The sequence below is a fragment of the Hippoglossus stenolepis genome, chromosome 19 (genome assembly GCF_022539355.2).
Source record: "Hippoglossus stenolepis isolate QCI-W04-F060 chromosome 19, HSTE1.2, whole genome shotgun sequence".
Classification (NCBI taxonomy): Eukaryota; Metazoa; Chordata; class Actinopteri; order Pleuronectiformes; family Pleuronectidae; genus Hippoglossus; species Hippoglossus stenolepis.
In genome coordinates, this window is record NC_061501.1 from 856,192 (window position 1) to 884,140 (window position 27,949).

Consider the following 27,949-nt stretch of genomic DNA (forward strand, 5'->3'; position numbering starts at 1 on the left):
CCTTCCCCGTCCAACCTGTCCCTGGATTCATTGCACTTTAGTGACTAACCATTTTTCAAAGAGGTAATGGTGCCGGCAAGCAACGAGACGTCCAATGCTTAAGTATCAGCTTCAACTCAACCCAACAGTACACATGTTAAACAAGGTAACAGCAATAAGAGACAAATATCATTTCTAGTATTTGTGTTCTGTTTTCACTGTGAGTTTCTGTACCATCTGCTCTCAGGTTGATAAATGACTCATTGTTGCCTCCAGTGATGGTGCTGGTGTAGCACTTGTATCGGCCCTGGTCCTGAAGCTGCAGCCCTGTCAGCCTGATCGTGGCGTTTCCACTGGAGATCTGCTCTTTGAACAGCGATGTCCGGCCTCTGAAGCGCTCGTCCTGGAGTTTATACTGGTCTCCGGCACTGAAGTAGTAGTGGACATAAATTTCTCCTGCTTCCACCTTCTTCCAGTAAATGACTGGTTCTCTACCAGGCTGAAAATGGCAGGGTAAGATGCAGCTCTCTGCTAAAACGCAGGAGACCTCAACATCTGTGAGACACAACAAAAACAACCAGTTCAGGATCAACTGTGGTGAATAGAAGCTTTTTTTAAAGTGCAATTAGAGCATTTGTGAATGTAAATATCCTGATGGAACTGTCTGTCAAACCAAAAATATGGACTAAAAGAGGCTCAGATTCACACCAAGTTGGAAAAGTTGTGTGTTGATCACAGAAATGTTCATTTAGAAAATTGACTTTGAGATTCAGCAAAATCTGAACATTCTTTGTGTTGAGAAGAATTTAGGATCTGGATATTTAGACGTAAAGAAAGATTTGTTTTTTAGAATCCCATGTTTGTGTGTGTTTGTGTGTGTATTGTGTAGTAATGGATTCACTTTTGCAAATGTTGGGAACTGGTATTTGTGAACTACAGTTCGGCCTACATGTTTAGTCAAAGTCTGACCACATGTTTCTTTGTTCTGGAGACAGACCAGAGCCTCCAGAACTTAGTCTCCCAGGCTGCTTCAACTCTACACCGAGGGGTTAAAACTGACCCTCAACACAACTGTCAACCACTATTGCTCTCTGACCCCCGCCACAAGGGGGGTCCGTTATCTTTATAGTGGCCAGCCGCCATTTTGAAAGCACACTGACTCACACAAACACACACGCATACTCACATACACATCTTTATATAGTAAGTACACCTTTAGTAGTTTGTGTTTTAATACTTTTAATATCTTCATCATAAATGTTTTTCTTCAACAAATGTTTTTTCATTAATGTTGCATAACTGTGCATTTTGCCAACCTCTACACTGTCAAGAACTCTATATCCTTCAACTTTGCTAACTATCTATATGGTAATTTTGGTTATAGTTATTAATTTAATTATTAATCGGAGTTACACATTTGTAGTTAGTACTTTCATGAGACTTAATCAATACATTGTCTATCTTTTCCCTTATTTTGAAGGGTGGTGCCCTGAGGTAACTTTAATCAATACAATTTATTATTTAATATTCATATTTTTTATATTAATATTCAATATTTCTTCTGATAACCAAATTTATTGAATGCCCAAAGGGCCACCATTTAATGGTGTCACGCTTAATGTATCATATGCACAACACAACCAATAACATTAGAGACACAATTTACAGCTTATTGACATTAACCAATCAATCGTCATCATATGGTAAAAAATCATGACATCATTATCAAGTGGAATAAAAATATAGATATAGAATATATAGAAATATAGAATCCAAAGTTAGCATCATCTGATTGGGTTATATACAACATGTGTTGTTTGATTCTGTGACAAATTAAAAACTAAAGCGTCATCACATGTTTCCTCTGGAACGTTTGTGGAACGTAGTCAATCTGGTTCTGCAAGATTCCAACACTTGGAACAAGAGAAGCTGTTTCCTCTCGACTTCGTCACAGATTAATTTCTTTACCATTAAAATTAATTTGGTAACTAAATCTTAATGTGATGATTTTTGTTTCTTTTTATACATTGGAAAATATAATGTTACAGCATCGTTAGTGTTTGAGTGTCACAGGGCTGAGATTTATTCTCACACACACACACACACACACACACACACACACACACACACACACACACACACACACACACACACACACACTTAAAAACCTTTAAAACCACAACTCAGTTCAGTTCTGTTGATGCTCAAGTTTCAATGAAGAATAAAAGAACACAACATCTGGTGTGAACTGTTTTACCTCCAGCTCAGTGAGAACATGTGTTTCTCTATGTTGTTATAAACCTTCACAATCATTTCTCCTGTTTCCTGCTTCGTCTGATGGAAACCAACATGCCTGTACAAAGTACTACTTTCAAACAGAACCTGTGATTTCTGAGTAAGATCAGACTTCACGTACCTGCTGTGGTGAGAGTCCACATGTTGAGGATCAACACAACCAGAGACTTGAACGCAGACATCTTTCTTTTATTCTGTGAGAACTGAAAGTTGATTCAAGAAAGGAGAGACAGTGATAACATGCAGACAAGCAGGTTTGAGGACTGAGTCGGTGCAACACACAATGTTACTTTCTTCATTATTATGACTCAGCTTCTTAAAACAGTCCCAGAACTTTCTCACTGCTTCCTCCTTGTTGTTTCATTCAAGCTACAGTGACCAGCGGTTGGAGAAATGTCCTCGCTCTGTATAAGCGAGGAGACGACATATTCCTGTCTCGTCATTGCTTACTTTTAAAATCTCTGGAAAAAGTCAATTCAAATGTTCAGAACTCAACATTCTCAAACTAAACACATTCCTCATCTGTTATTTTGTCAAACACTGACCACATACGAAAAGTTCATTTTATCGTTTTCTTACCTTTACTCCTACAGTTCCCATGATGCTTTGAGGGGGAGTGTAACTCTGGATTGGGTGAGTTTAACACTGTGGACTCTGTTTCAGTCTAGTTCTCATACTCTTAACAAACTGGCACCATTAAAACTGAGCAGAATTAACTGTCAGCTGTTCCAGTTTGCATCGAGCTGATGGACGTTCAGGCAGCTGTCACCGGTTTACTATGAGAATGAGGAAAACTTTAAAATGTGATGTTTCTCAGTGAAGTTCTGTTACAACTAACGTTTTCTCTCCCCTGTGATTTCTGAGCCGATGTTAATTTACTCATCAGACGTCAGAGGTGACAAGAAACAGAAACTGCCTAAAAATGTGTGTTTTTTTGTGTTTGTCAGAATCTATGAATGTGTAAATATCACAGAGCAGCATCACTTGAAGCTCTCTGGTTCCTGCCCTTCCTGTTAATCATAACTTTGACAGCAGCGCAGTCATGAATCGAACCTCTGACTCACACCTGCAGCAGAGCAGCCGACCTGTTTACCCGCCTGACGTGCGTCATCATGTTGAGACAAGTGTCTCCACAAAATAACACAAACTGTTCAACACAACAGGCCCAAAATGTCCACTGTCTTCAGGACATCATCTCTCAGACACTTTCTGTCACTTGTCTCTGCTGTGAACCTCCCATCATCAATTATTTCCCAGCATGCTGCTGTTCCCAGAGGCCTGCTACAGTCTCCCCCTTGTGGTTGTTCTGAGGTGGTGGTCGAGAACGTACAACAAGAATCTTCATCTATGTTTGTATAAAACGTCCTCGGGTCAGTTTTCTATTAAATATGGTAAAATATTCATGAAACAGTTTCCTCAGAGACTTAAAGATGCTCTGCTCTTCATCGACTCTTCTTCATACTGTAAATGTCTCATTCACTTTTCTTCTGGTTGTTTCCATTATGTCAAACTGGTGATTTTGTTCTTTTACCTGCACCAAGGACGAGATGTTTCCACCTGTTTGTTTGCAAGAGGAAAGAAAACCAGAGTCATGATTCCAGTGAAGTCGGTGGAAGGATGTTTATTGAGCATTAAAGCAGAGACAAGTAGAAACACAACTTTTCTCTCTGAGATGTTTTTCTTCTCGTTACATCTGGTTTGTCACAGAGGAAATGATCCATGTGTTTGACTCATAGACTGAATATAAAGGCTTTGACTGGGATGTGCTGCTGTTATACTACAGCGCCACCTGTGGGTCAAAAGTAGAAAAGCCACCACCGCTCTGCACCTGATGCAGAAATGAAAACGTCCCATTTTTAAGTCCAGAGTTTTGATCTTTTGTGTCAAAGACAAAAGTCTGATTTTCAATAAACACATTCTTCATGTGAATAAACACAATCGGTAGCGAGGGCCATCTAGTGGTGAAGTTACATATTACAACAACCTCCTCTGATTCCTCTGGAGCTCTGTCTCCACTCTGTCTCCCAGCAACAAGGCCCAGTCAGAGCCGCTCTACACACAAGCTGCTGCTGCTTCAGCCTCTGGATCCTCAGGACACAGCTCAGCCTCCGTCCACACACACTGTCCTCTTCACACTCAGCTCCACCAAGATCCCAGCCTCCATCTGTTGAGAGAAGAAGACGTCAGTGTTTCCAGAGACTCACTTCATCAGCTGTGAGTCAGTGATGCAGCACATCCAGTAGAAAGAGCAGCAGGGACCTCAGTCCTGTTCAGAGGTGGAGCAGCTTCCTCTCTGCTTCATGTTCACGTGTTGGAATGAACACGCTAAGAGCTAAGTGTGTTTCCTCTGCATGTCAAAGTGCAGAGTGGACACCTGAGAGGTGGATTTACTGCCATGTTTCACTGTGTGAGCACGTGCACATAAAAGGGGCGGGGTTTACTGCGTATGACCAATCACAGAACATGGACAGTTTGACTGACAGCAGAGCCTCATATTTCACAACCAGGATCAAACTACGCGATAATAAAAATCAGAGGAGAACAAACACATGATTCAGAATAAAAGAAACTCAGTCACAGCTGCTAAATGCAGGAAGAACAGCTGGTAAAACATCTGGGATTGTCTCAATGTGTAAGTCACAGCGCCCCTGGTGGCATTTGGTAAAAATATATTACGTGGCCACGACATAATAACGTGTGTGAACGAGATAAATAACTCGGGGCCACGAGATCTAAGTCTGTTGTTTACTAACAAGACGAGTGGAAGAGAAGAAGATTCTTGATGAGAAATGTTTGAATCCCAGGATGTGGCCTCGATAATGAGCTTTAGTTTGACACACACTGTCTCACTGTCTCTGAGGACACACACTGTCTCACTGACTCTGAGGACACACACTGTGTCACTGACTCTGAGGACACACACTGTCTCACTGTCTCTGAGGACACACACTGTGTCTGAGGACACACACTGTCTCACTGACTCTGAGGACACTCACTGTCTCTGAGGACACACACTGACCCACTGACTCTGAGGACACACACTGACTCTGAGGACACACACTGTCTCACTGACTCTGAGGACACACACTGTGGTGGAAACCTCTGACGTCACTACTCAATAAAAACACATGGACCTATCTTCAGGAAGCTGACTGAGTGCATTTGGTGTTTTGGTGACAGGATGAGTCTGGAGAGATTGAGATGTACTGGGTGAGTTAGAGATCAACTGAACCAACCAGACGTTGATTTAAACTTCCCTTATCCTTCCCTTTAAGGAGAGTGTGCACCACACAACAGTGTAGAGTCACTGTGGTCAGTGGGCGGAGCTTTTATACGGGTTGATCTCCAACTTAACCTGGAGCAGGTTAGCCGTTCATCAGAAGTTACCATGGTGATTTACCTCGTTAAGAAGTGGACGAGCTTCGTAGGACTGAAAAAACTAAACCTGACGTTAACCTGATAACCACAAATCCTGCTTGGTAGCACAGACCCTGGATCTGTACTGTGATACTGACTGTGTTTAGTAAAATACTGATGAAAGCAGCGTTGACTGACTCCAACCATCTACTGACCTCAGAGTCTCCAGTCGAGAGGTTGGACTCTGTAGAAAACCACACAGCTCCTTCCCTCCTGAGTGCTGCAGGTCGTTGTGTCTCAGATCCAGTTCTCTCAGATGAGAGGGGTTTGACCTCAGAGCTGAAGCCAGAGAAGAACAGCTGATCTCTGACAGACTGCAGTTCCTCAACCTGAATAAAGGATAAAACTTAACTGTAAATTAAACTGAGTTCATGTGTGAAAATAACAGACACATATTCATGTGAGCACAGACTCATAACATGGAAGATAAATATGAAATCAGACATGTTGGACTAAAAACGAGTCCTGATTCAGTACAAATAGATTATTCGGACCCGGTCTCTGTCCTGCAGATCAGTTTAGGAAATCCAGAACTAAACTCAGTGTTTTAACAAGTAGCTGAATATTTAAAAGGTCACAGATTAATTAATGAATGGATTCAAGTTATGTATGTAGAGGAATTATGTTAAATTAGAATTAAATGAGATCAATTGGGTATAAATGCTGTTTTATAGATATGAGATCTACAAAAGTCAGTCAGTGAACTGACCCCAGAGTCTCCAGTCGACAGGTTGGACTCTGTAGAAAACCACACAGCTCCTTCACTCCTGAGTCCTGCAGGTCGTTGTACCTCAGATCCAGTTCTCTCAGATGAGAGGGGTTTGACCTCAGAGCTGAAGCCAGAGAAGAACAGCTGATCTCTGACAGACTGCAGCCCTCCAACCTGGATAAAGAAATAGGAATATTAGAATGTGTCCTCCTGTTGTTGTGGATCGTCATCATGTCAACACAGACTCTCAACATGCTGCTGACCTCAGTCCAGTCTGTGACCTGAAGATAAATATCAGATCAGACATGTTGGACCATTGTTTCATTCATCACCTTCTTCTCTGTGTGTTGGTCACTGACCAGGTTTGTGTAATTAAACTCTGTTTAAAGTAGGGATGGCTCCTGACAGTCACTTCCTGTTTGTTTCTATACTTATCAACTGTCCAACGTGTTTCAATGAGAACGTGTCTTATTTTGAAAACCTGAGGAGGACGAGTGCTCGGCCTCAGTCCACATGTTATTTACTGACACTTTCTTAGTGATCAGGAGCAGGTGAGTGCAGGTGAATGGAGTTGATGAGGTGGACTTGACTGACAGGCTGGGTGAGTGACAGATGACTGAGGGACAGTGAGCAGAGCAGAACTGAGACAATTTGAATAAATAATGACCGAATAAGAAAGAAAGTCTGAAAAGTGAAGAAGGATTTAAGGACCTCAGAGTCTCCAGTCGACAGTTTGGACTCTCCAGTCCAGAACACAGCAGCTTCACTCCTGAATCCTTCAGGAAGGTGTAGGTCAGATCCAGTTCTCTCAGATGTGAGGGGTCTGACTTCAGAGCTGAGGCCACGACTTCACAGTGAGTCTCTGAGAGTCGACAACTACCGAGTCTGTAATTAAAGAAAATATCTGTTAGAATAAAATCAGAAAACACAACATTCATACAAAATGTGATCATGTGACCCTCACCCTGGTAAATCCCCTCTTTGCCTCATGAACATGTTAAAAACACCTCAAGAGAATCCTTTCAGACTTGGTACAAGCGTTCATTTAGACTAACAGAGGAACTCATTAGATTCAGGTGGTCAAAGGTCGAAGGTCAAGCTCACAAAACATGTTTCTGGCCTCTTGAACATGATGTCTCAAGTCTGTCTTTAGGGGATTTCTTCACATTTTGACCAGTTGGACTCAAAGATAAACTGATTAGATTTCAGTGGTCAAAGGTCAAAGGTTACAGTGACCTCATATTATTGTGAATGCAACATGTCAGGAACCTGGAGGGACTGACACTGCACTGGTTGGTGGTGGCGTACAAACGCAGGGTGGTAACTCTAGTTTGACAAGAAAGAAGAATAAACGATATTTCCAGTTCTGCTTCTTCAGTTTAAAGGAACAGTCACTGATTCTCATCCTAAAACACAGAGAAGCTGTGATTTATCTGATTAATCACCGTTTCTAAATGCCTGAAAAATCCCCTTTATCTCTGTATATTGTTGTGGGAACAGAAAGATAAATGACAGAAGGTGGATTTATACATTTAACATTAGTTTTGTTATTGATGACAAGTCCAAATGATAGAGTTATTTAGATTGAAAAATAAAATAAAATCAAGCTAAAACATATCACACCATAATTAAATGTGGCTGTCTCTTTGCTATGCCTCTGAGCAAACATAGGATGATGTTGTTTAGAACATTAAATTTCTTTATAAAACTCAAAGAACCTTTATCTTAAACAATCGGGGCTTCTTAGCTTTTGCTCTGTTTTTTTTTTAGCAAATACAGGATGGTTGAATAAAACTGTTTCCTTTTTCTCTTTTAAATCAAACAAACAACCAAACCTTTACACAATTAAAAGTGAATGTGAAATCTGAATCTGAGCCGATCTGCAGAAGCAGTGTTGAGCCAGTTCACACTTAAAAAGAACGAGTTCCCAGTTCAGTTCATGCAGATGAAGATGAACTGGTTCAGGTTATATATATATACATAAATATACGGCAAAATAATTAACACGTTAGTTCCACAAATTAATCATCTCGCGTTAACTTTGACAGCCCTTATATATATATACATAAATATACGGCAAACTCCAGCACAGTGATCACTTGGATTTCACTCTCCACATCTGATCTAGTTGCTCTTATATGTTAATGAGAACAATGAGAATGTATATATACACAAACCAAATGTATACATATATTTACGTACACACACACACACACACACACACACACACACACACACACACACACACACACACACACACACACACACACACACAAGCCAGTAGCCACTTATCCTTTAGCAGTCTCAGGGGCCTGGAGCCAATCTCAGCTGACATCTCAGTCTCAAATCAACCTAACTCCGATCTCCATGTCTTTGGGTTTGTGGAGGAAGCTGGAGAACCCAGAGAAAACCCTGCAGACACCAGGAGAACATCCTCCTCACAGAAAGGCTGCACTAACAGTGTTGACCACTGCAACACCATGCTGCCCAAAACAATGAGAATCATTTAACACTGAGTGTATTTGAAGAACGACTCATCTACACTGATTGAACATGTTATTGATCATGTCTGGACTCACAGAGCCTTCCTGCAGTTCCTCACAGCTGGGATCAGTCCCCATCGACCCTGGTCTGATGTGTTGAACTTCTTCAGGTCCAACTCATCCAGAACCTCCTCTGACATCTGCAGCATGTAGCCCAGAGCTGAGCAGTGGATCTCAGAGAGTTTCTCCTTTGATTTGTTCTCTGACGTCAGGAACTGTTGCATCTGCTGATGAACTGAGTGGTTGTTCATCTCAGTCAGACAGTGGAAGATGTTGATGCTTCTGTCAGGAGAAATGTCATCACTCTGCATCTCCTTCAGGTTGTTGATGACTCTCTGGATGACCTTTGGATTGTTCCCTGTCTGACCCAGCAGGCCTCCTAAGACTCTCTGGTTGGACTCCAGACTGAGGCCGTGAAGGAAGCGAACAAACAGGTCCAGATGACCATTTGTACTGGTGAGGGATTTCTCCATGGTTCTATTCAGGAGGTCATCCAGGGAGAAGGTACTGTCTGTGTCCCCATATGTTCCCAAGAAGTTGTTGAGTTCTTCTGTGTTCCTCTTGGTGTAACAGTGGAACATGTAGACTGCAGCCAGAAACTCCTGAATGCTCAGATGAACAAAGCAGTAGACTGATTTCTGGAAGATCACACACTCTCTTCTGAAGATCTCAGTACAAACTCCTGAGTACACCGAGGCCTCTGTGACATTAACACCACACCGCTCCAGGTCTTCTTGGTAGAACATGATGTTTCCTTCCTCCAGATGTTTAAGTGCCAGCCTCCCCAGCTTCAGGAGAACATCCCTGTCAGCCTCCGTCAGCTGCTGTGGAGTCTTCTCATGTCCCTCACCGTACTTGTTGTTCTTCCTCTTTGTCTGAACCAGCAGGAAGTGTGAGTACAGGTCAGTCAGGGTCTTGGGCAGCTCTCCTCTCTGGTCTGTGGTCAACATGTGCTCCAGAACTGTAGCACTGATCCAGCAGAAGACTGGGATTTGACACATGATGTGGAGGCTCCTGGACGTCTTGATGTGTGAGATGATTCTGCTGCACAGCTCTTCATCACTGAATCTCCTCCTGAAGTACTCCTCCTTCTGGGCGTCAGTGAAGCCTTGTACTTCTGTGACCCTGTCAACACATGCAGGAGGGATCTGATTGGCCGCCGCAGGTCTGGAGGTTATCCAGACGAGAGCCGAGGGAAGCAGATTCCCCCGGATGAGGTTTGTCAGCAGCACGTTGACTGATGACCTCTGTGTGACATCAGACACAAGCTCCCTGTGGTTGAAGTCCAGAGAAAGTCTGCTTTCATCCAGGCCGTCAAAGATGAACAAAGGTTTACAGACAGCGAGCGTCTCTGCCGTGAGCTTCTGTAACGTTGGATGGAAAACACGGAGCAGCGTGAGAAGACTGTGCTGCTGGTCTTTCACCAGGTTCAGCTCCCTGAACGAAAGCACAGTCAGCAGACCCACATCTTGGTTTTCTAAACCCTCTGCCCAGTCCAGAGTGAACTTCTGCACCGAGAAGGTTTTTCCAACGCCAGCGACTCCGTTGGTCAGGACGACTCTGATGCTGCTCTGCTGGTCAGGTGAGGCTTTAAAGATGTTGTGGCACTTGATGGGAGTGTCGTGGAGCCTCTTCATCTTGGAAGCCGTCTCAAGCTGCCTCACCTCATGTTGAGTATTAACCTCTTCACTCTGTCGCTCTGTGATGTAGAGCTCAGTGTAGATCCTGTTGAGGAGGGTTCTACTTCCTGTTTCATCAGTTCCTTCAGTCACATGTTCACATCTCCTCCTCACACTGAGCTTATGTTCATCTAAAACCTCCTGCAGACCACGATCTGCTGAAAGACAAGAAACAATGTCAGAGACAGATAATCTGCTGATTGTTTTCATCAGATACAGAAAAACTACAGAAAATAAAAGCTTTTTAACTTTCTGCTTTTCTAACGATGTTAAATGTTGATGCTGTATGAAGGAACAAATTAAAACCACATGTGCTGATGTCAGAAGTGAAGACATCAGCAGACACATGTACAGTGCTGCTCTGACCGGCTGTCTGAGCTCCAGCTCCTGTTCTGGATCTTTGTCCACACTGGGGACAGGAGGAGTCTCCTGAAGAACCAGACTGGTCCCAGTATGAGGTGATGCACTGTCTGCAGAACCAGTGTCCACAGCTGGTGGAGACTGGATCCTTCAGGACGTCCTGACACGAAGCACAGCAGGACGACTGCTCCTCCTCAGAAACATGACTCCTCTTCCTCTCTCTGTGAAGATATTTCCTGATAACTCACATGTCACAGTCACAGGTTGTCATTACTTCTGTCAAGGAGGTTTTGTTTTCACCCTGTATGTTTGTGTGTTGGTTGGTTTGTTCGTTAGTGGGATTATAAAAAAACACTGAACAGATTACCAGTAAACTTGGTGGAAGGATGTGGTCTGTGAACCAGATCGGGGGGGGGTCCTCTTTCACAGACTTGTTCAGAGGACTGATGTTTACCAGTGTGTGGAATTTGGTGCAGATCCAAATCAAAATGAGTCTCTAGTGAATTTCAAAGTGGTTTCATAAGGAGCGTGTTGGTTCTTGGTGGAGGTCTGAGCTCTTTGAGTGATTCTGAGAGATTAGTCACCAACTTCAATGAAGCTGTGTCCTAATGCAGGGGCCACACTAGAGGAAACTAAATCCTCTTCAGAGCAGGTCACAGTAGAAACAGCCTCTTACTCTGTGTGTGAGGGTCCAGGTTCATTACTGAAGTCTAGAGGATGATTCATGGACCAGTCACTCTTCAGAGACACACAGCTGGACCCTGGAGACTCTGCTCTCAGTCTGTGGTCCTGACCTCTGCAAACACAAACATGTTTTTATTCAGAACAAATCATTCACTGGTTCATTCTCTGAGGATTCAGTTTGGAGGTTCACATGTTTGTAGCAGGTCTCTTACTTTGTGTGTGAGGGTCCAGGTTCATTACTGAAGGTTAGAGGCTGTTCCATGGACATGTCACTCTTCAGAGACACACAGCTGAACACTGGAGACTCTGCTCTGTCCTCCTCTTCCTCCTCATAAACACTCATCTTCAGTCTGAGAGGAAAAACACTGTGAGCTCAAACACACACAATGAAGCCAGGTACGTAAACTCAGTGTTTCTTCAAATCTAACAGACTCAACCCTCCTACACTGTTTCCCTGTTGTCACGGTAACCTGAGACAGTTGTAGGTTTAATGTGTTGATTGACTGACAGAAGTTCATCCTGAATCTTCTTCTCTCTAAAGTCCACGTGTAGAAAACTGACTCAGAGTCTGTGACAGTAAAATAATATGAATGAATAATATTAATGTTGCTGAACACTCACCAGCCTCAGACTTCACATTTCCTGCCTCTGCTCATTGTAGTTAGAACAAGTCTGAACACTTTCACTTTCAATATGCATCGCCAGGTTTACGGCCTAGGTGTAATGTCTGACCGCAGGCTTGGGGATTCCCTTGCCTTTCTTTTGCCTGCCGTCTGGTGAAGGCATTCACAACGACGGTTTGGGCACTTTGGAGTCCATCATTCTGGAACTCTCAGGGTGTGCCTTGTTCTGCACCTAGCTTGGCTAGGTGGCATCGTTGCCATCTGTGTCATGACCAGAGATTTGGGAGTGACCCTTGACCTTTTTCCAGTAAATAGTATTGTGCATATTATACCTTAAGCGTGACACCATTAAATGGTGTGCCTTTGGGCATTCAATAAATTTGGTTTCAGGGAAAATATTGATTAATATTAGAAATATTAATATTAAATTAGTTTTCATATTTATTTTAACTGTTTGCTGGTGATAAATTTAAGAACACGACATTAGGCAACCATCTGTTTTGAAAATCTTGAAGATTTCACAGCATCTTTTATAACAATAATAATAATAACTGGAAATAAAATTAAAGAACAAACAAAACAATAGAGATTCTGTAATAATAATAATGAAATTTCTAGGTCTGCAAAGCAGCACTGAACGGGCCCGAGCACATGCATTTTGAAGCCTGTCGCGGTTAGTGGAGAGAGCGATCAATGACCAAGCGCACGTCTCCGTGTTGCATGCATTTTGCGCACTGCGGCAAGGATAAACGCTTCACTTCCTGTGTCCGTCACGTGATGTTGATTCTTGCCTGCTAATTGCTCATTACGGTCCATGCTATCAATTGCACATCACACTGTGAACATTTTATGTAAATTGAATGATAGTTGTAAAAGAAAGCTTATTTCCTGTTGCCATCAGTATTATTACATACAGACTAATAGATCTGTTCAAGTAGGGGCTCTGATGTAGCGTGGGAATTTTTGTGTCAATTGGACAATGTTACAACAATTTAATTTTCACTTCAACTTCATTCTCAGAGCAATAGAAGAAGCAAGGCTGACATCTTCTTAAGAGACGATAGGAGAGCCAAATCAAATAGGATGGAGCAGTCACTCTTTTCACAGATAGGTAGCTCATTTCTTGTGGCTGAGAGTTTGCATCCCTAGTGGCGCTCTGCCCGGGAAAGATTGGACTCCATTTATTATTTCATTCCCTGCCTCCTCTTTCACATCATAGCTACTTCTTTCTTCCCCCCCTTTGCTTTAATGAAATGCATATTTGTGTCGAGTGTTGATGGGGATCTTTAGGAATTTAGATTTGGAGACAAAATGTTTAATCACAAGCATTTTTCATTTGTGTAGAAGAGGCTAAATCAATTATTTCTATTAGACAATGCTGATTGGAAATGAATGGAAGTGGTAGCATTTGGAAACAAAGGCTCCGCGGAGGCTAAGATAAGTGTCAGTCTGCCACCCCTGAGGTATGATGTGTGGTTTGGCTTCATAAGCAGTTTGCAAACATTTGCCATTAAATCCATGCAAACAAAGGGGAAGAAATAATTTATTATAAGTGCATAAATGTCAGCACTTGTAAAAACAAATCTTGAAAAATTCAGGTTGAGGTTTCTTTCACGTTGGTTAAACTATGATTATCATTTGAACTTAAACATCCATTTTGTCATCAGATGTCAAGGTTTTACTCAACTCAACTTTCCCCGCACACTATTTACAGCCAGACTCAACCAATGAGGCTCAAACTCTGCATGATATTCAGTCGGACGCTTCCTGAAGAGCACTCCGCTATCATATCCCACACATTCTTTCGCAAATCCCCTCAGAAAAGTATTTATAAAAATTAACTTCTCTTGCAGAGGGCTCATTTAAAAGAAGAATTACACAACAGATAAAACACTTTATCGCCAGTGAAAGACTAGACAATGTACGTCGAGAAATTGGGAAGATGGCAGAAACAATGAATATTAAGTGCCTAAGAATCTGAAGCTGCTGACTAAATTGAAACTGTATATCCTAAGGGGGCAAGGTTTCCAAATTGCTAATTACTGCCGCTGAAAGGAGGCTGTTTCTGATATGTTTGCTTGTGAAAGGCGGCCGCTTAATGAAGCAGTGGCTCAATTTCAGAAGAACTTGTTCAATAACTATTTAACATGTATAACACAGTGTGTTCAGAATCTACATCCTTGTCGTGTTGCCCTGACAGCACAAACAAAATAGAAAGTCAGAACAGGATATGTTACATTCCGAAACCTGGCACTAACATCACCCACAATGCAACTGTTGATAATCATCACTTGAGGAAATTCTTTTATCTGGAACATAGTGTTGCTCCCTCTTTAGCCACGGATGGCTTCATTTTGTTTTCACATACACTCTGTGAGAGAGTTGTTGTTGTTGTGTCAAATCTGAGGAAAATCACTTTAAAACCAGGTGTGAAAAGGTCAAAGTACAGTTTGAATGTAGTTTTACTGTTGAAGCTGCTAAATAAAGGATCAGTGTTCACATGACTGAATTCTATTGTAACTTGCTGAAAGCTGCAGAAACTCTTGAATCTATGTTTTCTTCATGATGATTATAGAACTGCAAAAACGTTTCATTTAACAGCAGGTAGAGCTGCGGCCTGACTCAGAAAGAGTTAGTTTCAAAGTCAGTTGACTCAGAGACAACATGTCACCATCATTTCTGACTGAGCATCAGCTCCACAGTGTCACACCACATGTCTTTCTTTCTATCAAGTACAAATGCAGAACAGAAGTTAATGTTTTATGTAGATCCTCCACCTGGGGCTCCTCCTCCTTTAACTGATGCTCCAGCTGTTTCTGTTCTTCAGCCTTATTGGTCCATTTCTGTTTCTGTCACCTTGAACAGCTGTTTCACAGACGGACGGCTTCCTATACAGCCTTCCTGAGGACATTCCTGAGGACATTTCTGCTGTGGGCGGAGCCTCTTTGGAAACGCCAGGCAGTTTGCTCTGCGGTTTCACATTCATTTTGTCGACCAATATAAAAACACTTCCTTCCTTCTCCAGCAGAATAAAAGAGAGAAACATCAGAAGAGACGAGACGCGTGCGCATGAAGCAGGTGAGTGTGCGTTTGTCCTTCTGTAGGGATCAGGGACATTTTGTCTGGTCCTCACACATTCAATGGACTGTTTCAGGGTTAAGGTTAGAGTTAGTTTAGGTTAGAGTTAGTTTTAAGGTTTAGACTAGTTAAGGTTAGGGGCAGTCAAACGCATTATTTGTGTGCTCACAACTAGAGAGACAAGTGTGTGTTGAGCTTAATCTACCTTTAAATTATAGTTTAAAGATAGTTTTTGATTGTTTGATATTTACAGTTTATTATTGATTATGTTGAACATATTTCTCTGACTCAGAAACTGCAGCTGAGTTTCTGAGAAGTGACTGAGAGACAGAGAGAGAGAGAGAGAGAGAGAGAGAGAGAGAGAGAGAGAGAGAGAGGGAGGGAGGGAGGGGCAGAGGGAGACAGAGAGAGAGGGAGGGGCAGAGGGATAAGATGATAAGATAAGATTTATTAGGGCCCGAGCACCTCCGGTGGGAGGCCCTATTGTATTTCGAAGGATTTGTATTTCCCTTGTGGGGCTTTTTCAGGGCCTAGACATGCTCAAATTGTTACCAAAGTTTGCAGGGAATTCAAAACCCCAAAAAGTAATTGTATTCTGGAGTAATTTGAAATGGGCGTGGCAAAATGGCTCAACAGCGCCATCTAAGGAAAAGCCCCTCAGTTAGCTTGCACCGATCTTCACAAAAATCGGGACACCTGTGTATCATGACCAGACGCACAAAAAGGTCTAGTGGTGCATTGTGAAAAATGCAACAGGAAGCCCGCCATTTTGCATTTCGTGGCCATTTTGGCCATATTCCACATTTTTACTTTGACGAACTTGTCCCAGGGCTTCAACTTCAAATTGAGATGAGTGTCATCACAACAAGACGGAGATAAAAACTAACTCAAAGATCGATTTTTCGTCACATGGTGTGACCGTGGCATGTCATCAAAGTTTGATTACACGCCATCAAAACACGAGGTTCTGTATCTTGGACATACATGGTCCAATCGAGTCCAAACTAGACATGTAAGACAAGAGTCCCGGCCTGATGACATCTGCACAGAAATCATGACTTAAAATCACAGCGCCCCCTTGTGGCAACAGGAAATGTCTTGTTTTGGGCGTCTTACACTTGGAGGTATTCCTCCTCACCCACTGCCCGCAGCCATGTCAAACTGTATCAAATGGGTCTCAAGACATTGATAATGAAGGCATAAGATTACTGTGACTTTTCGTCAAACGCCATAATAGTGGCATGGCGTCAAAGTTCATCAACTCGCCATGACACACGAAATTACTATAACTTCGGTGTTGGAGGTTCAACCTCCCTCAAACTACATTTGTGTCGCAACAGCCCCCCCCTGCAGACATTCAGATGGTTTTAAGGAATGGGCGTGGCAAAATAACTGACTAGCGCCCCCTAAAGTGCAGCCCCGGCACTACGATTGGCCGACATGTACAAACATCGATAGTCTTTTCATAACAAACAAATAAGTCTCTGGGATAGATATGCTAGACCAAACAGGAAGCCCGCCATTTTGACTTTAGTGGCCATTTTTCACTTTTTCACATTTTTACTTTGATGAACTTGTCCCAGGGCATTTATCCTTGCCGCAGTGCGCAAAACGCATGCAACGCGGAGACGTGCGCTTGGTCATTGATCGCTCTCTCCACCGACCGCAACAGGCTTCGAAATGCGTGTGCTCGGGCCCGTCAGTGCTACAACGTAGCCCTAGTTTATTTCTGTATTTCTGTGTACATATGTAAATGAGCTAAAAGGTCCTAACCTCAGTCTCGAGCAGGATTGGTCAACTGAGTGATCCAGACAGATGCAATCTAGGGCTCCCCCACTCACTCGCTCAGAGACACACGCAGTGAGATCAGAGTGGTGTTTCTCTTGTACTTGGAAGCAGGGTTTCTCAGCTCTCTGCTGCTTAGTGATCAGCTGCTTCAGGATCAGAGCAGAAGCTGCAGCTGGTTTGTACCGAGCTGGAGTTTCTGTGTCCTCCTCCACTCGGCTCTCACTGGAACTAATACACACTCATCACTAGTTATCAGGACCTGATCAGCACAGGAAGTCACTGAGTGTTGGTTTGATTCCACAGTTTATGAGGTTTAAACATCATGAAAATGACTCGTCAACATGTTCAGTTCAACACGAGACGCTCACAGTCAGGACTTGTTACCTAAATCATCCCAATAAATAATAAAAAATGAACTCTGAACTTTGAACTCGTTCCTTTTAAGTGTGAACTGGCCCAACGCTGCAAACAGCTACTGGACAGGAGAACTGTAGAACTGGATCATCACACTGCTGTGACCAATCCTGCATGAGACTGAGGTTAGGACCGCCTTTCTCATTAGCATACGGACACAGAAATACAGAAATAATCAACTTCAATATCAACTTGTTTGTTTCTTTAAAGTCAAACATCCTCTCTCTAACCCGACGTCTGACCTTTGTCTTCCAGCCTCACGTTGATCTGACTGACAAACTCCAGGAAAAATCATGACCACCGCTGACAAGCTGCTGGAGCAGATCTTCTCCTGGATCGACCAGAGGAGTCGCTGTGCGGACAAGCTGGTCAAACTGGCTGCAGAGCTCGAGTCCCTCAGGCAGAAATGCAATGGCGCTGAATGTGTGGGCAGCTCGGTGGCTGTGGTGGGGGCTGCGTGTGTGATCGGCGCCGGCATCACCTTCCTCACCGGCGGAGCAGCTGCTCCATTTTTAGGTTTGTTGGGAGGAACATATTTAGGAGCAGGTACCGTCATCTCTGTGGCTACTAAACTCGTCGAGCTCTTCCTGTCCAGCAGCACCATGAAAGACGCAAAGAAAATCGAAGAGAAAAGCAACGAATTAGCAAAAGACATTCAGCGACTGTTCGAGGAACTAAAGTCGGAGAAGAAGGAGGCGAACAGATTCGCTGACCCGGACGATTTGGACAGACACATCCTGACTGACATCATGAGAGCTGTGGCAAGACGAAGTGGAGTGAGGATGAAGATCAACTTCAGAATGATCGGCGACGAGCCGAATTGGTCTTTTGGTGGTGGACAACATTACACAAGGCTCAGCCCCGGCCTTTACCTCCCTATTCTGGTGACAGTCACTGGAGTTTTAACGTTTTTCACGCTCAAGTCAAGTGGGAAGAAATGTACCTTTCTATTTGCTAAAGGAGCTGAGAAGCTGATCAAGGAAATATCTGTGACTGGACTGAAAACAGTGCTCAAAGGAAGCACCATGGTGAGATCAACTTCCTGTACACACACTTTTCTTATTCGATTCTTAATTGAATGTTTTTATGAAGGATAATTTGATCATCTGATAATTAATCCTTTATTGATCTGTTTCGGTCAATCATCAGCTTGTGGGAGGAGCTATTGGAATGGCATTTGCGCTTCATGAGGCAATCGACAACTGGACAGACCAGATCAAGAACAACAACGTGACTGAAGCTAGCCAATCCCTGCGAGACACAGCCAAAGCGATCCAAAAGATCACGCAGGCCCTGAAGGATCAGTTTAAAGATATGAAGTAAGTGATTCTCAGTGTTTCCTCAGGTAAACAGCTGCAGCGGGAGTCCGAAGGTCAACACATCCAAACCACTTCTACAATGTGACCTTCACTTCTCATCAATTTGAGCAATATTTTCCACGTTGTGCTGTTACATCAGGTTTTGTCGCAATTTAATAAGAAAAGCATCAGACGTTTAGCGCAGAACCTTCACTCAAAGCAGTTTGACCTTTTCTAATATTTACAACTGCAAACCAGGAACCACAGAGCAACACCTAAATGCAACCTGTTAGCAGCTAAAGCTGTTTTCAGACATAAACTGAAGACAGGTTCCTGACATGTTCCTGACATGTTCTGCAGGTTCTGTATGTCTGAACAAATGTCTGAGTCAGTGTCTCTGGACATTTTATGGAACCTTTCCTGCAGCTTCTTAGTAAAATGTCTGTCCAGAAGAGTCCAGAAACTCTACCAACTTCCCCTGGTATTAAAGCTGGACACCACAGCAACCAGGGAGAAAAAATCTTGTAGCAGCCAATTAACCAACTGTTAATGATGAATTTTTGCATCATCGCACCTTCACATCCTTCATAATTGATCTATTTTCATTGACACCATTAATTACTTATAATAATTCACTGACTTATTTGCTGTATATAACAATATATTAATTTATCATTCATTATGTAAAATTTGGCCTCACAGAGCTCAGTTATTTAATTTTTACTCAAGGTGCTGAAATGTGCATCTGTGGACTGCTTTGTGATTTAAAGGCGGTTTTGGCTGAGGTGTGTCCCTGAGGTACGGACTCTCAGGGTTCATGGGCCATAGGCTGATGAAGCAGAAGTACTATACCTTCAGTCGGAGGAGGGACCCCTGCCACCAATATAACCTTCTATCTTTTCTTTGTTTCAACAACATAACGTTATATCGACAACCAAAGGAACCAATGAGATTTCAAGTGGGAGGCCGGACCTCAAAAGATGAACCAATCCCATAAACACAAGGAGATGCGTGGAGATACCGCGCCGCATAAAACAGGATATTCTCACTGATTTCTTCAGGCTGTCTGGACACGCTCGGGTTTAGTTTGGTTCCTGTCTGATAGAACCGAAGATTTGGATGTAAGCTCTGAAACAGAAGTACTAGGCCGTAATGTTGGAGCAGCACCCAGCAGCCAATCAAACGTGGCCCTGCGACACCACCTGGTAGCTAAACTCGACACCTTGTAGCAACAAGCTTGTGACCAGTCAGATGACTCAAGTCCCTGCAGAGCAACGTCCTGGACACATCCAGCTCGTACAAGGGTTCTAAGATTATCAACTTGTCGACTATCAACACAACTAGTCTACACTGCATCGTTGTCAACTAGTCATTTATATGTGGGTTTAGCCCGGTGCAGTAATAAAGCACTGGTACCTACAGCAGATATGCAGCAGGCACTGTTGTTAGACACACAGAGCCAGAAGGAAACATGGTCAAACAACCAGATTCAGATGCTCTACTAAACTAACCCAGAGTAGATAGAAACGTCAGCTGACCTAAAGTAATGCAACAGTTTGTATAACCATCTATAGCTACATACGCTTATGGCTAACGTGTGGACAACGAAGGCAGACGACAATCAGAGACTTCTCTAAACATCTTATCTCTCTCACACAAATTGACACGGGTTGGAAAAAACATGTCCCCTACGATTAATCGACTAGTTGACTACTTTGTAGGAATAGTTGACACCTACTAAAATGCAGTAATCAGGAATGCCCTCGCTCTTACTACCCACTGATGATGGACAACCAGTCATCTAAATTCGCCCTGCTTAAATAATCATTTAGACACTAGAACAGCAAACACACATTTGAAAAATCCACTGGGAGTTTCAACGTCCCAACTATTTGAACCATTTCAGTGTAAAATGTGTTTGAAGTCGTGCTAACTGGTCCTTCTGCTGTTTTATTCACAGGCGGATGCTCGAGAAGATGGAAGAAGAACAGTGCGAGCAGGAGGAAACTTTAGCCCAAGTTAAGCGCAGCATTGAAAACCCAAAAAGAAGCTCTGAAGACGAGAGAAAATTATTAGCGTTTGCCATAAAAACATGCCTGAACGAAGTGGTGCGACGATGGCTGAAAGAGAATTCAGGGTTGGAGACTTTCTTCAAACTTGTGGATTTGTTTAATTCAATGAAAAATAAAATCATCAACAAGTCAAATAAGGACAAAGACGAAGACGAAGAGAATGAAGTTTCGGTCGTATATTCAGATATTGAAGTGGACATCATCTTTCTGGCTCACGGATCGATCAGTCACCCCAAGATTCCAGCTTCCTGTCTGGTGCCTCAGTCCAACATCAAAGACGTGCTCCTGTATTCCCCCTGGAACTGTCTCCTCGCTGCTGATGCAGCGTACTGCATCGCTACAGGACTCATACAACCTCGGCACAGAAGGTTTCTCTGTGGTCCAGAAAGTGGCTGTAACATTCCTGATGAAGGACACCGGCCCAGGAAAGTGCCACCTGGCTGGAACTCAATGAAGGAAGCAGGTCTGATTCCCAACATCATGGTCAGTACTATCAAGGATCCAGAAGATGGTGCATGGACGACTTTTGTCGATCTCACAGAAACATATGGTAAACCAGGGAGAGGCCGCATCGTCATCCCGTTCAACCTTGGTGGTCTGACACTAACAATCCCGTTCTACATCGTCACCTGGGTCATGTCTCTGGTGCTGTCTTTCTTCAAGATCAAAGCCACCGTCCATCTCGCCGCCTGTCTGGGTGATGGATCTACCACGCAGAAGTTTTCCAGAGAGTTCCTGGAGGATCAGTACTCCTACACTATCGACAACACCGGGATGACATCATCGCAGTCCATGTTGCCCATCACCCACCCCAACCTGTACAGGACTTTACAGGCCATGTTCGATTAGACGGACAAAACTTCAACATTTTCTGGAGATAACAAGTTCTGTTCCAGTGAAAGATTTGTCCATACCTCAAGCTGAACTCAACTGATTTCCCACCTCGATGCATCTCCGTGTGTTTCAACACGTTGGTATCAACAAACAATTCAATTTTAATCTGAGAGATGATTTCTAGTGCCTGGAATCGTGTTCAAGATCTACGATCAATTTTAAAACTTGTATAAAAAACGAGCTGCTGGCGGAGTCACTGAGGAGCCAGAAAACCCCGACCTCCGTTTTTTCCACTGATCAGATTCACAGTCGATTGTTTCTTTTACCCCCTCGACACAGATGAGTTATGGACGTTAAAAATCATATTTACTGTGATCTAACCCTGATGTAGTGCGGCTGTGGCTGAGGGGGTAGAGTGGTCGTCCTCCAACCAGATGGTCGGCTGTTTGGATAAAATGTAATATAATGATGTGGAGGAGTCAGGACGTATCCGACATGGTCGCACCTGTAATGGAAAATTATATAATCATACTATACTATGTATTATACATGCTTATGTAACCACACTTATCTGTGCTTATGCATATCATGTGTGACAAGATGACCGCACCACGTGTGACAAGATGTCTGTTGGTGACCCACTAGGTGCCAGTCTCTGAGAAATCCGGACATCGGAGCCACTAATCACTGTACTGTCTCCTCCAATCTTATCTTCTGGGGGTGTACTTCGCATTTTCACACACACACAATTCGGTTTATACGCAAATACATCACCTCTTTTTGTATAAAAGAGCACGCCCGACAATGTTTCTTGGTCTTACCCATCTTCACGTCTGCATGCTGTAAGATCAGTTAAGAATAAACGTGCACTTAAAAGACAATTAGGGTCTTTATTTCAGAAAATGATTTCCTCCACTCACCTGAGCAGCAGGTCCCTGGTTCAATTCCCGACTGGACAGACCGGCGTTTCATTTCTCTAACCTCAGTCAAATAAACACAACAGCCAACACTAGAATCACCTCCACCAACCAACTCTGTGTCACTGTGACCTTTGACCACTGAGACTCATCAGTTCATCTGAGTCTAAATGTACATTTGTACCAAATTTGAAAGGATTTTCTTCAGTTGGTCTGAAGATCTCCTGCCAAAAAGAAATAATGGAAAAAAGCCTCCAAAAAATACCTGTATGTACACGTACAATGTAATCTGATTACTTTCTGGCACGCAGACCCTGATGTACGTTTGTTTCCAAGCTGAACTGGTCCAACCTCTGAAGGAGCTGAACATTACCAGACACCTGCACAATGAAGAGATGAGGAAGACGTGCTCGTCACCTATTTACGTGTCACACGGACTCAATCACCTCTGGCGCAGAAACTCAAAAGCAGAATGGAAACACTTCATACCCTGATCCATCAATAATCACTTTTATATTGTAATACAATTTAATAATGATCAATTTTGAAATCTATCATGACATCATTGATACCACACGATGATTACTCTGCTATTAGTTAGCTGTAGATTCTGTCTCTAATCTTATTGGTTGTACACGTTAAAGCATTACTACATGATGACGACATGATGACAACATGATGAGGTCATTCCTACCATATTACCACAAATTGACGTCTTCTTACACCCAAACATTTATGTTCTGATTAAATTAGTTTGTCTGAGTCATGTTGGCGTTTGAACCCATGAGATGTTTCCTGTTTTCAGCTGCTGTGATTTGCTAAAACGAATAAAGTCTTTGTTTGTGGAATGTGGAATATGGCCAAAATGGCCACTAAATGCAAAATGGCGGGCTTCCTGTTGCGTTTTTCAAATTGCACCTCGAGACTTTTTTGTTTGTCTGGTCATGATACACCTGTGTATCGATTTTTGTGAAGATTGGTCAATGTGAACGCGTTCCGGGGGGCTCGGGAGGGTGCTGTTGAGCCATTTTGTCACGCCCATTTACTCCAGAATGTGTAAATTTTCACCACTTTCTAATTTTCTGCAAATTTTGGTAAGAATTTGAGCATGTTAAAGCCCTCAAAAAGCCAATTCATTTGCCTGAAAAAAAAAAAAAAGAAACTGAAGTCAAAATGGCGGGCTTCCTGTTTGTTCTACCTTTCGATCCAGGAGACTTTATTGTTTGTTATGAAAAGACACATGTCCCTAATGATTTTTTGTACATGTCCTCCACTCGTGGTGCCGGGCTGTCCTTTAGGGGGCGCTAGTCAGTTATTTTGCCACGCCCATTCCTTAAAACCATATGAATATTTTCAGGGGGGGTTGTTGATACACAAATGTAGTTTGAGGGAGACTGAAGCATGAACACTGAAGTTACAGAAATTTCATGTGTCGCGGCGAGTTGTTGAACTTTAACGCCACGCCACTATTATGACGTTTGACGAAAAGTCACAGTAATCTTATGCCTTCATTATCAATGTCTTGAGACCCATTTGACACAGGTTGACATGGCTGCGGGCAGTGGGTGAGGAGGAATACGTCCAAGTGTAAGACGTTCAAAAAACAAGACATTTCCTGTTGCCACCAGGGGGCGCTGTGATTTTAAGTCATGATTTCTGTGTAGATGTCATCAGGCCGGGACTCTTGTCTTACATGTCTAGTTTGGACTCGATTGGACCAAATATGTCTGAGATACAGAACCTCGTGTTTTGATGGCGTGTAATCAAACTTCGACGCCACACCACGGTCACACCGTGTGACGAAAAATCGATCTTTGAGGTAGTTTTCATCTCCATCTTGTTGTGATGACACGCATCTCCATATGAAGTTGATCTGATGAAAGCCCTGGGACAAGTACATCAAAGTACAAATGTGGAAAATGTGGAAAATGTGGAAAATGGCCACTAAAGTCAAAAGACTTCACAAGATTTTTGTGAAGATCGGTGAAAGCTAACTGAGGGGCTTTTCCTTAGATGGCGCTGTTGAGCCATTTTGCCACGGCCATTTCAAATTACTCCAGAATACCAGGGGTTTTGAATTCCCCTAACTTTGGTAACAATTTGAGCATGTCTAGGCCCTGAAAAAGCCCCAAAAGGGAAATACAAATCCTTCGAAATACAATAGGGCCTCCCACCGGAGGTGCTCGGGCCCTAATAATAATCCTTACAATTTCAATAGGGCCTCCCACTGTCTCCTACTGTTCGGTGCTCGGGCCCTAATAATAAAAATAGCCTGAAACCACAACAGGCTCATGTTTGTTTACCCTAGCAGATGGGTTAGGCATTCCCTCCATTCAGATAGATTTCCATCCATCCTGATACAGGTTGTGCCAATCCCAACCATTTAAGATGGGTTGGGATTGATATTATGTTTTACCCGAGGAGCTCTGCTTTTAAATCTGCATTTTTGTTTTGTTAAGCAATGGATGAAGAATCAATGATGCTAGTACATTGTGTCAAAAAGAGAACCTGCACATTGTTTTATATGTCTGACCAATTATTTCCAGGGGCAATTTGATCTGGAAGTATTGATAACATATTTTGATGAAATCAAAAATTAAACTGAGTGGTTGCAAACATAATCTTCTAAAATGGTTTGATAGCACTTGACTTGAAAAATGTGTCTATCTTGTGCCAGATTAATATGAATTAAGTTTGTAAAGGTAGGGGATGGGGATATACATTTATTTACATTTTGTTTTTTCAACTTGCTTGACATCTGGTTAAAATGTTTGCAATATTTGGAGACCTTGGCAGTAATCAATCAATTAAATTGTATTTGTATAGCCCATATTCACAAATCACAATTTGTCTCATAGGGCTTTTAACAGGGTGTGACATTCTCTGCTCTTAACTAGGAAAGTTCATAGAGATGCATGGGTCATGGAGATCTGAAGAGCTGATCATATTTGTTGCATTTATAGTTTTCTAAGATGATTATACTTTATTTTCAATAAAAAGATAACATTGACTTTACATTGTATATCCAATTATCATATCAGGGAGTCTAAAAAGCTTAAGATTTCCCTCAAGTCACCTTGTGTCACTGAGCCTCAGTAATGGAATCAATCAATCACATTTTCTGAGTACATCCCATATTCACAAATCACAATTTGTCTCATAGGGCTTAACAATCAATATAATGTGTGACATCCTCTGACCTCGACTAGAGTGAGGCAAAACTACCCCAAAAAAACTTTTACAGGGAAAAAAAATAAAAAAATCAGGAACAGTCACAAATGAGTCACAAGTAGCCAAGTGTATCAGAGCACATCAAAAAAATAACACTATTTAAAATATTTAAGAGAAAAGACAGTCTTACATAAATTCAGAGATATAACAATGTTAAAACTATTCATGCAAGATGAAAATGAGAGTAAAAGCATCAACAGTGCAAGAAATGAGAGAAACACTGTTAAAAATAAAGAGAACATATGACAACAAATTGATTCCACTGATCTATAGAAATTTCCATGTGATTCTTAATCACTTTAGCATAGACGCAATACTTTTAACTTACATACCTTTATGTTTCCAGTCAGAGTTTTGTATGATCAGTAGTTGGGCGGTTGACACGTTTGGATCTAATCTTCTTAAGTAATCTGCTTCTGCAGCATGGGTTACCATATCTACTTAACAATTATCACAAAGCTGGTTAACAATTGGCTCAGTTAACCGTGGGTTTTCATATCCTGCTTACCAACATTTCACTGTGTTGCCAAGTTGAGAAAATGACATGTTTGCCCAGTGTTTTCTTCATTATGCTGATCGGTATTGTTTTGCATGGCTTTTACATTATTCTGCAAGAAGACCTCTGTCACGGCTCAGGCCGTTACTCTGGTGTTCCCCCTCCTTTCCTCCTCCTTCCCTATGTGAGTGTGTGTGCTTGGGCGCAGGTCCAGTTACAAACAAAACCTAACAACCTCTTGGCGGCTACGGGGGATACAGCTTGTTTACAAGAAACCACTACATCTTATTGGAAGAGATAAATAAAAGGTTTTGAACACATTTGTACTTCTATAATTCACCTCAGAAAGGACTAAATGGCTTTCAAACAAATTTGTTTCTAATATCTCATATAGTCTTTCTGTCAGATTTCCATGAAATCATACCATTATGCTACATGGTTTTAATGCTGGTGTTGATCAAAATAAACCCACCCACTCTTTGCATATTCCCTCTGAAGACTGAAGGTTATAACCCTCAATCAGCTTTTCTATTGGTCAAACACAGCTCTCAAGACTGTAAACTAGAAGAAATGTTAGCTTTTTGAAATGTTGCCAGGATTTGAAGATATCCTACTTCAGTTATGAATACTGAATACTGGAATGTCACTGCTGTCATGGAAGGCCAGTCAAGCATGCAGAGCAAACTCTCTGAATATTTAGTATGTACTCTGAGTTCCTCTAAGCCATGTTCCTCTCGAAAATAAGGACATCACCGAGGCTGAAACCACATGGTTCTCATTGTGTGTGCTTGTACTTCTATCTTTGTAAGGACCACTTTGACTATTAGACCTTACAGAGTGAGAACATTTTAAGAATATATTTTGCCCGGTCCTTGCTTTATGACCCACCTTCAAAAGGTTTAATAGTTAAGACTTGGTTTAAAGGTAAGGATTAGAGTTAGGTTTATGGGTTTGGGTTCAATCTTAACTCTCTGAGTAAGAGTTAAATGGGGCACTGGCACAAAAGGAAAAATGAAAAAAAGCCAGACTCAACTGTTGTGATACCTCACGACACTAGTTTCCCATTCCCATTATGCAACATCGGCATTTCATTATAGGTGCAAAAGCGTGTAGTCATTTGTATTTGTGCAGTTGGTCTGAGTAGAGTAATGGTTCCAAATAATTCAGATAGCATCCTACAGATCATCGTATTGCACTCTTCTGTTGAGACGTCTTGACCCAAGAATTTAGGTTTAGTGTTCAAAGTGTGGCCTCTACTGTGTCTGTCTCTGAAGGAATAGAAAAAAACCTTTTGGGGAATGCGTATCATCGCACCCAGCAACACAAAATTAAATTCTTAACAAAACTAGGAGTACATCAAAATCCTACTACAAAATCAACCATTCTAAACCTGCCTGTTTAGAATGGCCTGTATGTTAGGCCTGTGGTAAAACCATAGACTGTATGTAAAAAATGGATGTAGCTTCTGGCTCCAAAAGATGAGGCCGATGCGGAAGTGCTTAAAAGTGTAATACCGCAGAGATCCAGCAAGG

General features: G+C 42.3%; 1 protein-coding gene across 2 annotated transcripts; it reads left to right on the plus strand.

The window, feature by feature from the left end:
- The first annotated feature begins 15,266 nt into the window (after positions 1-15,266).
- LOC118098282 lies at positions 15,267-23,574 on the plus strand. 2 transcript variants are annotated; one of them, XM_035141910.2, is made up of 5 exons: positions 15,284-15,367; positions 17,601-17,694; positions 17,825-18,597; positions 18,719-18,888; positions 20,828-23,574. In XM_035141910.2, the coding sequence occupies exons 3-5, from the start codon at positions 17,863-17,865 to the stop codon at positions 21,786-21,788; spliced, it is 1,866 nt and encodes a 621-aa protein (XP_034997801.1). In that variant the 5' UTR covers positions 15,284-15,367; positions 17,601-17,694; positions 17,825-17,862; the 3' UTR covers positions 21,789-23,574. The 2 variants fall into 2 exon arrangements, with proteins under 2 accessions (XP_034997802.1, XP_034997801.1); XM_035141911.2 differs by lacking the exon at positions 17,601-17,694 and having other exon boundaries at positions 15,267-15,367.
- The last annotated feature ends 4,375 nt before the right edge of the window (positions 23,575-27,949 follow it).

Coding starts and splice junctions, on each gene's coding strand:
- LOC118098282 (XM_035141911.2), top strand. CDS start 17,863: ATGACCACCGCTGACAAGCTGCTGGAGCAGATCTTCTCCTGGATCGAC. Junction 18,598..18,718: donor TGCTCAAAGGAAGCACCATG/GTGAGATCAACT, acceptor GTCAATCATCAG/CTTGTGGGAGGAGCTATTGG. Junction 18,889..20,827: donor GATCAGTTTAAAGATATGAA/GTAAGTGATTCT, acceptor TTTTATTCACAG/GCGGATGCTCGAGAAGATGG.